The following is a 13,024-nucleotide window of genomic DNA, read 5'->3' as shown; positions in this document are numbered from 1 at the left end:
TATTCATTTACTGTATGTACAAATTGTTCCATTTATTCAAAAGCTGTTTTGCATGTTCTCTTGCACAAACCAGTGTTAACTATGCAAGACAGTAATTTTTGTTTGACTAATTGCGCATCGTACAGCATTTCAAACTTTGATTTTTATTTTTTGCATGTGTTTATTAATTCTACATATATATATACACATAGTAAATATTATGAATTATATATAAATTGCAATTAATATATAAAATAGTGATTGAATACAAATTAAGTCTTTTTTATAAAGCGACTCATAAACTAAAAATCTGTCTTTACTATAATCTTTGTTTTAATTTACCACGAGTGTGAATTCTCTATGAAATGTGGTAATACAAAATTAATGAAATGATCATATACCAAGGTTAGATGCTAGAAATTAGTATTTTTTTGTCAATTTAATAACAGACTGTTCTACACCATGTTAACTACATGGGGCCAGTTTTTTTTAAGGGGATAATTTAAAATGACCTTAAATGTATAATTTACACAAATACAGTACATTTGTTTTATTTTTGAAAATGTACAAGTATAAAACATATATAACAATATTTTCAACAAGACATGGTTACATTGGCCACTTGCCCTACCTTAGAAATGCCCTATAAATCAAAACTGCGCAGACTATTCAGGTAAATGAAGCATGCGTTTTTTTTAATTATTCCTAATTGTATTTAATGAAAATAAATTGTATTCAGCACTAATGAACCAAGTTTCTGTATTACCATTTATTTTTAAAAGACTTCACAATACATTGACACAATGACATTCTGCTGTAGAAACAAATCAAGACGAGGGAAAATCCAGCACTGTGTTCTACTGTAATAATAAACCCTTAACCATCAAACAAATATGACGTGTGTACCTGCATCAATTGCCCTGTAAGAAGCCTTGTGATGAGGTAGAATATCAGCATAAATACAGAAAGAAAGGAAAGGCACTTTACAAATTACATTGAGAAGAATCAGTTTCTGCAGAAAAATAAAAGCAAGATATTTCTACACAGGAAGTCGTAAGAGGAGGGACAACATACTTTGTATGTTAAGACACAACCGAAAGGAAATGACTGATAGACATTGTTAAGATCTTGGGGCAATATAACTAGATGAAACTAAAAGGTTTGATGGACATTGAATGTATTTTAAGAATACAAATGATACATTCACTTTGATTTAAAATATCCTTCATTATCTTATACAAGTATAATTACATATGCTCAGCTGGTATAAGAGACTTTCTTAGTGTAAACCATTATTGGAAGACTCCGAGTGCCCTCAGAAGCCAATATTGCCTCGTGCTAAGCAATAGCCCAGCTTGTTTTGGTTGCCTATAACAGACATCAGACCCACGTATGCTTCGATTAGGATGGGCTGATTCAGCACAAGAACCCCGTTGGCTTTCCCAGGTATAGGATTCTTGCTGTGGGCTTTCTGTGCTGCCGAATTCAGCTGCTCCCTGAAGTTTTGAATCTAAAAGAGGAAGGAAAATATGGAAAAGTAATTTTTTCAGTACTAAAACACAGTAAAAACATCTTTTGAAACCTTATTTGAATCAACTCATGTTTGTCAGGATGGCGGTTTCTGCTTGTCAAAACATTCATGTTTATGTTTTCTCTTTTTTATCTACCATTCTTCATTTTTGTTGAACCTGCTGTGCACCTCAGTAGGCGGGGTGGAATGTGAGGAATGGGAATGTGGCTGTGGGATTTGACACCTCCGAAGTCCAAATGACTGGTTATGCGATCTGTGTGGTCACCTACATAAGACCCCTCGCTCACACCTTAAACTACATACATACTTAAAGGACAGCAGATTGTCCTGGACCCCGTGGCCACTTTAACTGAACCAGGGACCACAACAAATCTAATATCAACAATTTGAAGCTCAGATTTTTGAAAGTGATCCATCTATACAGATGCTTCAAAATATTACTTGAACTTTATGGTTACACTTTATTTTAAGGTCCAATTCTCTCCATTAACAAACCATTAACTATAACTTTTGCTCCTAATGTGCTGCTTATTAACCTTCTACAGTACGGAATATGATTTCAATGAGGAACAAATTATTTGTGATGTTTTTCCTACTTAAAATTGGACACTATAACAATACCAATAAACATTTTCGGTAACACTTTATTTTAGGGTCTCTTAACTAGTTGCTTATTAGCATGCATATTACTAGAATATTAGTCATTTATTAGTAGTAATTAAGCACTTATTAATGCCTTATTCTACATGACTTTATTCTACATCCCTAATCCTACCCAATACCTAAACTTAACAACTACCTTACTAACTATTAATAAGCAGCAAATTAGGAATTTATTGAGGGAAAAGTCGTAGTTAAGAGTGAATACGTGTTCCCTATTCTAAAGTGTTACCACATTTTCGTTATTTTTTAATTTTTTTAAAGTTTGTTGCCTCAAGGCAACATTGTACCACTACGGAAAAAAAAAAAACATTTGACATTCTCATACAGAAAAAAGAAATAGATTTATTGAAAACATCAATTTCTTTAACCAAACACTTGAACAAATAGAATTATCTACTTTTTAATGTATTGCACATCTCATATTTAATAAAAAGTAACATTTCATATCCAGCTGTTGCTCTCAGGCAACATTGTACCATCGTGGATCACAAGTATAACTAAACCTTCTTATCTGCTGTCATACCAAAATATTATAATCAGGGTTGTTTCAAATAAAAAAATCCAAAAAAAAAATAAAAAAATCATCATAACCTTATACTAATATGCACTTTATCCTTACAAGCATGCACATAAACACACAAGCACATGCATGTAAAAATTCTTACTTCACTAATGACACCTCATTGCTTGTGAAAGCTGAGGAAACAATTAAACTCTACAGAAAAATCATAATATGTGCAGATATGTGAGAATTACTATTCTTGCAAATGCATTACAAAATCATGCAAAATTCTAATACATTTAGATAATTCTAACTCTTTTCCTTACAAATATTATATACTTGTATTCTAACCTAATATGCCTGCATGGCCTTATGCGATTCCATTATGGTACAATGTTGCCTGAGAGCAACAGCTGGATATGAAATGTTACTTTTTATTAAATATGAGATGTGCAATACATTAAAAAGTAGATAATGAGGCAACATGCAGTTTTTTGTAATTTCCTATGATACATTTGATGAAATAATACGTAAAGTTTTTGAAAATACTTTATAACTTTCCAATGAAGGTGACTAAGATTTTTTGTAGGCAATTACTGAAAAATGCACTTTTCATTGGACAAAATACGGAGTCATGTGACGTGCACATGTCTTGAAAGTGGAAACAAATGGACCCCTGTGGGTCATGTGACCACTTTTTTGTATGTTCATTTATTAGTACTTGACTCCTACTTCCCTGAGACAGCATTAATCAATTAAACGAGTGTCTCATTTTATTTAAAAAAACAAAAGTGTTGTGTTGCCTGGAGGCAACACGGTACCATAGAGGGTTAATAGTTAGTAAGGTAGTTGTTAAGTTTAGGTATTGGGTAGATTTAGGAATGTAGAATATGATCATGCACAATATGTGCTTTATAAGCAGCAATAAACGGCCAGTATGTTAATAATAGGTATGCTAATAAGCAACTAGTTAACAGTGAGAATTGTTCCCTATACTAAATTGTTACCAACTTTATTTCTTGTCTATTGTCTAAATTGTATTGCAATTAAATAATACAGCCTTAAATCAGGGTTTATGCTTTTTTCTAAAGCAGTGACCACTTATACAAAAAAAAGAAAGAAAAAGTATTTGCAGATAAGGTAATTTTTTCTTTACATGCTTAAGTACACTTTTAAAAAGTGCACTTTGTTATAGTGTAAATTGTAAATTATTGTTTTAGTAATGCTTTGTCATGCACTTTATAGTACGTTTTAAATAACCGTTTAAACATTTAAATAACCCAGGTGCTCTGATGTCCATTAATCAAAGAACAAAAAAAAAAAAAAAAAAAAGGAAATCAGTAACTTTCGTAGCTCTAAGGATTCATCTATACTTAATTTAGAATGTAGTGTTTGATAACTTTATTCAATTTCTGTAAATTTCCTACTTGCTGAAGGGCACAGGTAAATATGACATTTACTATAATGGGTTTATGTGAAGATTATTTTAAGTTCACTTAAATTAGAAGTTGTTATTTCTTAAAGTCTAATAAATGTTAAAATTGACAGCTCTCAATTATACTGTAATGTTAGTATAGTTAACATTACATATGGTAATGGTTAAATATTAGGAAAAAAAGTAGTATTTCTTAGAGACATCAGTCGTTGTCACGAATCCGGCCTATGAACTTCCGTTCACCCACCACCAAAGGTCACTCGCTCACCACATTAACTGTTGCACTACACTACTGTTGCATGACACCCACGGACTACATTACCCATCATCCATTGCACTGACGACACACACAGCTGATGGCACTAATCACACACACACCTGATCCTACGCACACACTGATTACATGCCTTATATAAACCCTGGACTTTCTTTCCCTCACGGCCGAGTATTGTATGCACATATCCCTCTCCTAGCGATAGCTACTCTACGGAGCCCATGTTAGTTATCCTAGTCTTGCATTGCCTGTTTACTGTGGGTGTCGCGGAAAAGGAACGCGAAACCGCGTCTGTGACTGAGATGGCGGACGCACCAGAATGCACTCACAAGATGGTGGACGCGACGACGCCCCGTCATATCATTGCTGCCATTCATCAGCCAAGTCAAGTCACAGTCAATCTACATGAGCTAAGTCAAGTCAAGTCACAGCTTATCTTCATGTTGCAGCTGATCTTCACGAGTCAAGCCAAGTCGCAGCTGATCTTCACGAGTCAGGCCAAGTCACAGCTGATCTTCTCGAGTCAAACCAAGTCGCAGCTGATCTTCTCGAGTCAAGCCAAGTCGCAGTTGGTCATCATGAATCGAGTCACGTCTCAGCTGATCATCCAGAGTCACTTCACGTCACAGCTGCTCATCCAGAGTCACAGCAGCACTTCACGGCTGCTCGTCCAGAGTCACAGCTCCATTCTCCAATTTGATACTGTTAAGTGCTTTGACACAATCTGTATTGTTAAAAGCGCTATATAAATAAAGGTGACTTGACAGCAGCACGTCTCCGCTGACCGTCCAGAGTCACAGCAGCATGTCTCCGCTGACCGTCCAGAGTCGGGTCACGTCTCCGCTGACCGTCCAGAGTCTCGTCAGGCCGTCACGGCTTATCATCCAGAGTCTCGCCAGCCCGTCAAGGCTGACGCACCCAGATCATCAAGGTCAGTCTTCCATTATCCCAGTTTGATGTCTAGTTTGAGGGATGTATGCACACACGGCTGGTATCCCCAAACCAACTCACTGTAACCCTCCTGTTCTTGTGCATATTCCCCTGTCCGAAGTGCTTCCCAAGATGGGAATCGCTTTGTTGCGTTTGGGCTGCATACACCACCGCAAAACTGCCCGAGGTGACTGCACCCGCTGCAGCTTCTCCAGAGGTGGCGGAACATGCTGCAGAACCTTTAGAAGTGATGGGGCTCGCCTCAGTCCCTTGTATGGTGGTAACGCCCAGCAATGTACTCTCGGCCTGTTGTGTTGCGGTCGAAGAGACCGTTATTGAACTCTCCTTGTGTCCTGAGTTTACCGCTGCAGAACCTCCAGAGGTGTCAGCGGTATTCGTCAATGAACTCTCGTCCTGCCCTGTCACGGCTATGGAGGCCGTCTCCGAATCCTCGTCCTGTCCTGTCGCAGCCAGAAGGGCTGTCCCTGAACTCTCGTCCTGTCCTGTCATGGCTGTGGAGGCCATCTGTGAACTCTCATCCTGCCCTGTCACGGTCACAGAGGCTGCTCTTGAACTTTTGTTCGTCGTGGTGGTCTTCAGGTCCGTCTGCTCCGCTCTGGTGGTCTTCTGCTCCGCCTGTTCTGTCTACGCCACCGTGGTGGTCTGCTGTCTGGCTCTGGTGGTCTTCTGCTCCGCCCTGGTGGGCTCCTGCTCCATCTGCTCCGCTCTGGTGGGCTCCTGTTCCGTCCTGGTCTCTGCCTTGGTTCTCTGCTCCACCCTGGCTCGCTGCTCTGCCTTGGTCCCCGGCCTTCCCACTTCCACATGGACCTGGCCCTCCGTCCCTCCCCCTGTTCCGCCTCCGCTCCACAACCCTCCTGGATGGTAATATGTTTGGAGCGTCTGGAAGCCGCTCCTTGGGGGGGAGCTCTGTCACGAATCCGGCCTATGAACTTCCGTTCACCCACCACCAGAGGTCACTCACTCACCACATTGACTGTTGCACTACACTACTGTTGCACGACACCCACGGACTACATTACCCATCATCCATTGCACTGACGACACACACAGCTGATGGCACTAATCACACGCACACCTAATCCTACGCACACACTGATTACATGCCTTATATAAACCCTGGACTTTCTTTCCCCTCACGGCCGAGTATTGTATGCACATATCCCTCTCCTAGCGATAGCTACTCTACGGAGCCCATGTTAGTTATCTTAGTCTTGCATTGCCTGTTTTCCTGTGTTCGTTTTCTAGCCCGTGTTTCCTGAATTAACCCTTTCCTTGCCATTCCGTGTTTCTGTTCCGTTCCTGTATTGTCCTGCGTTTTTCACTCCCCTAGAGTCAGCTGCTTTACAGAATGTTTGCTATTTTCTAGTCTGTGTTTCCCTGTATTTACCCCTGTCTCACTGTTCGGACTCTGTTTATTCCCTTGCCTGGATCATAGCCTGTGTACCTGGATTATCTCTCTGCCTTGCCCTTTTGGATACTGTTCGCCCATCGTCGACCTTCGCCTGCCCTAGGATTACTCTTTGTCTTGTCCCTGCCATACCTGTAAATAAAAGCTTGCATTGGATCCGCATGTCTCATGTCAGCCCTGTTACAGACGTATTGGAATCAGTGATACTCGCCTTCAGTCATAAAAAAGATGCCATTAAACAAATATTAAAAGATATACGGTCTTTGTTGTTTCTACATTAATTTGAAGATTGAATGTGAAATTATTGCAATATCAAAGTATATTTAAAAACTTTAATGTTAGGTGGGATTAATCGCTATTAATTTCAGAAAAAAATTTGATTAATTCATTTTTTTTAATCGATTAACAGCACTAGTATATGCACTTAATTTTATAAGTTGACTAATATTCTACACATGTAAAGTCCTTGATTATAATTTAAACTGTAGTGTGTTATTCATTACATTTAAATGTAATAATTTTGAATGTAATAAATTGCAACCTGATCATTACAAATATGTATAAATACAATTATACATCCAAACACATAACAATATAAATGAAATTATATTACATTTATATTTACTGTATAATTATATATCTTAGTTTACCATAAACGCATTCGGCAACACGCTTTAAATATATTTAAGACAATAGAAGTAGTTATAAAATTACATATAAAAGATAAACAACTTAAGCGGGTCAAAAAAAGTGTTTTTGGTAATATACCTATTTTTCAATACAGTAAACTATAATCACTGCCAATTAACAACTTTCAGTGCTTGGCCTCTTAAACCTGAATCATAAGTGTTTTATTGGAAGGAAATAACTTAATGGCATGCATGTACACAGATAAAACTATAAACTTGAATTTGAACTTGTTAAACTTTCCACTGGCAAAGCATCACTAAGCCCCTTTCTAAAACTAGTAAGCCTTTCAATCAATAACTTAATTCAGTAGTTTTTGTGACATGATTTTAGGTAAGATATATTCAGGAAATTTTTCCTGACCCTATGGCTTAAAAAAGAACCCAGTTGGAGAAACGCTGCCTTAAGTAACCTTGCCTCAGCCTCATGTAGTCATTCTTTGAAATTTTATCATGTAGTAAAATAAATATCGCACCATGCATGTTAACTGAACACGTCATTTTTTCCAAAGTTGACTTCCAAGAAACTGTGGATTCTTACTCCACCTCTACAAGTCCTCTGGCAGCGCCTCTGTAATACTTGTGAGTAACAGCATTTGAGAATGCCTAAGTGAGCTCATATAATGGTCGGGTTTTGTCATTATGAAGTCTGATAATTTGGCTAAAAAAGACATCTTATTAGAAATGTGTCAAAGCTATGGCATGAGACCTGACTGTGATAAAAGTGCTCTGTGTGTTGCATTGTAATACTCACATCACACAGGCGGCCCAGCTCCTCATTGGCACTCTTGACAGGGTGATAGGTGAATGTAGTGAAAGGATATTCAACAGAAAAAGGATTCCAACGGGAAGTGAAAGACGGTTCTCTGAGTTTGTCCCAAAACACCCGCACACCCTCACCTTCTCTCCTGAAAAAAACACACACACATAACATAATGCTTGTATACAGGAAAACAAATGACAAATGATAGCATTTCTGGAGAAATATACATTAAACTCTACAGGGGACTCGACTAGGTAATTCTATAGGGGTCCACAGAATAGTTAAGAGAAAAATAGTGGGGGAAGAAATTATGTAAAATAAATAATGTAAACAAACAAACAAACAAACTCAAAATCTCATTTAAGTTCTAGTGGGAGAATTCAGGGAGAGCAGAGCAAAAAAAAAAAAAACAAAGACTAGGAAACGTAGAAAAGATTTAAAAAAAATGCATTTCAAAGAACTAAATTAGTTGCACAAGTCTGCTAAAGTATGCACAAATTCACTCAACTGTACAAAAACAGGAAGTAACATCTTGTTTCTACATCTGAAAACCCTTACTAACAAGTGCATTATCTGCTCAGTGATTCACAATTTCATGCTTTCAATTGACCCCGCAGACCCCTCAGCTACGCTCCCTGCCAAAACTGCCACCATTTTTCTTCAGGTCACCTCCTTTATGCACAACACAAGCCAATGTAATGTTTGCTAAGCTTAGAGGCAATTCCCTCCACTCATCAGATTTTCTTTCATTCCCCCTGCCTTTCTCTTTTGCCATTTTAAGTAAATAGATTTTAATGAAAAGCCTAGAGGGGATGTCTTTATTTTCCAGGCTGATGAAACCTCAGAAGACAAGAGAGCGTCTGGCAGCAAACACAGGGCTTTAAAACCTCCAAACACTCGCTCTTTGAAATGTGTTGGCACCATTCCATATTTTACAAGCATCTTTCACAATTGACTATGTACCGTTTCTCCATCAGTCATGTTATGAAAGGCTGTGATTTTTACAATTGTCCATACAGTTGTACCAAAAGACTTATCACCATTCTTCATTGAATACCAATTTTTAAGTATTGCATCATGTATTGGTGCAACAAAATAAATTGAAAAGCAATAAAACATCTTCAAAGTAAATTAGAATTTTAGTCGTGCTTAACAGATTTATTGACCGCTTGGTTTCTATTTCAGTGTTGTTGCTCCAGGCAGCCCCACCCACAGTGAAATTTAATTGGTTTAAAATCACACTCCTCATAAATGTATATTAAACATTGAATATGTTCTGATTGGCTGTTACTGTGCCAATCAGTCTGCGTTTTTGCATTTTCACCAGAAACCTGTTGCATCGTGCCTGTTTACAATATACAGAATGAGGAAGTATAAAAAACATTTCACATTTTTATTTGTTCTCAGAATGATTATTTACTAGAGAGAGCTGGGATATCTGAGAAATGCGACCCTGGACCACAAAACCAGTCTTAAGTCGCTGGGGTATATTTGTAGCAATAGCCAAAAATACATTGTATGGGTCAAAATTATTAGGATATTAAGTAAAGATCATGTTCCATGAAGATATTTTGTAAATTTCTTACCATAAATGCATCAAAACTTCATTTTTGATTAGTAATATGCATTGCTAAGAACTTCATTTGGACAACTTTAAAGGCGATTTTCTCAATATTTAGATTTTATGCACCCTCAGATTCCAGATTTTCAAATAGTTGTATCTCGGCCAAATTTAGTCCAATCCTAACAAACCATACATCAATGGAAAACTTATTTATACAGCTTTCAGATGATGTATACATCTCCATTTTGAAAAATTGACACTTAACCCAATTGACACTGGTTTTGTGGTCCAGGGTCACAAGAGGGAACTTTAATGGAATGAGCTTAGTGTAAATTCAACTTTGGGAACTTTTCATCTTTGATACACTCTTAAAAATAAAGGTTTCAAAAGGTTTTTTTTTGCAGCAATGCCATCAATGAATAATTTTTGGTTCCCCAAACAACCTTTCAGTCAAAGGTTCTTAATGTAGTTTAGTCAATGTCAGTAAAGAACCTTTATTTTTAAGAGTTTTTTAAAATGGAAGTGAAAGAAGTTATATTTTGTTATTGACATTTGATAAACGTGTGGCATGAGAAAAACGCTTCTCGTGTGTCACGCTGAGAGTGATGTGCCCTTCAGCACAACACCATGGCAGTTAATCATACGTAACCAGTGACCTAGTGGTCCTCCTTCACTCTCATACAGACAGACTGGGCTCCAGGTAAAGTCAAGCATCTACTGTAATCACTACAAAGCATTCAGTGTTTAGCCGTAGGAGGTTAACTGTCCTTTTTTGTTTTTCTGAGCTGATAGATGGATACATTCAGCCTGAGGGTTGAAACAACTGATTCCTTTTTTTTCTCCATTTACTCTCCACTTCACTTTTTCACAACACTCCCCACTTATTTACTATTTCTCTGCATTTGTCACAAATGATATATTTCAAAGTTATGACAGTGAAAAAAAAAAAGAAAAGTTTTTACCTAAAATCGTAACATATACATTAACTGGTTTAATTAAAGTACCAAATATCATTTAATATTTCTCAATCAACCTAAATAAAGGAATTTATTTAACAAAACACATTTTTTATGGGTTAAAACCAGTGTTGGAGAAAGTTACTTTTAAAAGTAATGCATTATAATATTGCGTTACTCCCTAAAAAAGTAACTAATTACGGTACTTAGTTACTTTTTATGGAAAGTAATTACATTACTTTTGAGTTACTTTTTAAATCTGGGCAGGCCTTGCTTGTTTGTTTTTAATACAAAAAGTTCTACTTTACAAATGTAAACAACAAATAATGTTCACAACAAAAGCAAAATGAATACACCTCAGGCTGAAGGAAATGTAAATACATGTCTGTACAGAAGATGGCACAGCTCAAACAAATTGCATGAAGAATATGATGCAGGAGAAGAAAGTTTAACACTATTCAGGAATAACAAATGAAACACAAATGTGTAATTTTAGCTTAGAATGGTTGAATTGGATCATTGAAGGTCAGTAGCAAAGACAATGGTTAATAAAACGGGATTAAATACATAAATTATGTTTGTCTTATTTAACATATTTAATTATTGCAGGTTTGTATAATATTCTGAGTCTGTTTTTATTCATTTTGAGGAATGCTGAATCTGGTTTTGTGCAGGTGAGATGAGTAAATACATGTTCATATTTAGTCTAGAACTACAGTAAGCATCATGTTCACACAGTCCGCACAATGTCTCTGCACTTCCTCCCAATTTCTCTCAACATGGCAACACGAGAACTGTCAGTCAAAACATGGGAAACAAAGTAACTGGCCTTATTTATTTGAAAAAGTAACTCAGATATTTCCTTCTAAATTAAAGTGTTACTTTACTAGTTACTTAAAAAAAGTAATCTGATTACATAACTCAATTACTTGTTATGTGTTACCCCCAACACTGGTTAAAACAGGTAGAAATAGCTCTTTAAGGTAACAATTGCAAGTTACCACTTTTTAACTATTCATAATCATACAATTTCAAGATATTATATGATAATATAAGCATATGTTGCATATACATTAAGCAAGGGCAAATTAGAATAACTTACATGATTTAACTTTAAAGGTGCTGTATGTAGGATTGAGATGCAATACCTAGTGGTTGAACTAGGTATTGCAGTCCAAATTCAAAATATTGGAGACGTTTTTTTTCACCCGGCCCCTCCTCCTCAGACTTGACTCACACGCAGGTTGCCAGATTAACGACACCAACAGGAACGAGCACACATGACGATGAATACAATTAAATATGCTGTGTTTTCCACCAGCTGGCAACCCGCGGTGCCAAAATACAATTGGGTAAACTGGCAGTGGGCGGGTTTCACAAACCATAAACACATTTTCGGAATGCACATTTTCAAAGGAGAATAACTGACTGTAGCATTGTTTTTCAGATAAACAAGTATGTTAACTTAGCATGTTTCTTAAATATCTGCAAACATATTATGGTATTTTTATGCTTTAGTAGAGTCAAAATCCTACATACAGCACCGTTAATGTTTAAATATGTACGATTTTCGTAATAAAATATCCAAAAACTACTTGCACAGTGTTATATATTTTATGCAGTTGGGTATTTATGTTATTCCAAAAGTTCCCAAGGATTTGTAAATCCAGAGAAATTCCAATTTTAAATAATGACTTGTCCCTGGTCATTGTTGCCGATCAATTACATAATATCCGCATATCCTTAGTTTCCGCTTGTAGAGACTATGGCAACACAGCGACACAAATACTGCGGTACAGTTAAACTAAATCCATTATGTCTGTCGCGAATAAAATGCAAATGAAATGAAAAGTGTTGACCGCAGCATTAAAATTTAGATCTGTTCATTGTTGCGCCATGATTTTTTAATGCGTTTTTACAGTGTTGCGCATTATAACCAATCACACACGAGTCTTTTGAGCTTATGAATGCAATGGCCAATCAGAGGCGTTCAGATGAGTTTTTGTTCACCGCACGCGCTCGCTGACTGAATTCAGCTCTCACGCGAATTCTCATCATAAACAACAAAGTGCAGATGTACGTATATGATGTAAGATATTCATTCATAAAACCGTGTATAGACAGCTTTACTGTATAAGGGGAGTTTTTTGAGAGTGCTTAAACTTGCGCTAGACTTAAGTCAGTCGTAATGTTCTTTGACAGTGTAAATGTTCTTTGCTTGCATTCTCTGTATAATTTATTCGCTGTTTGAATAACTATGGAATGTACAGGTAATAAAAAAAATTAATTACCTCATCCGTGAACATCATCCT

At 36.8% G+C, this 13,024-nt stretch overlaps 1 protein-coding gene across 3 annotated transcripts in view; it reads right to left on the bottom strand.

The window, feature by feature from the left end:
* Window positions 1-568: 568 nt before the first annotated feature.
* Window positions 569-13,024, bottom strand: part of tprg1 (tumor protein p63 regulated 1) — a 40,794-nt gene continuing 28,338 nt past the window's right edge. For all 3 annotated transcript variants that reach the window (XM_058779447.1, XM_058779449.1, XM_058779448.1), the window contains 2 exons: window positions 8,184-8,337; window positions 569-1,489 (listed from right to left, as the gene is read on the bottom strand). In XM_058779447.1, coding sequence (XP_058635430.1) covers window positions 1,295-1,489; window positions 8,184-8,337 — 349 coding nt within the window. In that variant the 3' untranslated portion in view covers window positions 569-1,294. The remainder of the gene's footprint in view (window positions 1,490-8,183; window positions 8,338-13,024) is intronic.

Source organism: Onychostoma macrolepis, chromosome 06 (genome assembly GCF_012432095.1).
Source record: "Onychostoma macrolepis isolate SWU-2019 chromosome 06, ASM1243209v1, whole genome shotgun sequence".
Taxonomy (NCBI): domain Eukaryota; kingdom Metazoa; phylum Chordata; class Actinopteri; order Cypriniformes; family Cyprinidae; genus Onychostoma; species Onychostoma macrolepis.
This window is presented reverse-complemented; position numbering and strand designations above follow the sequence as displayed.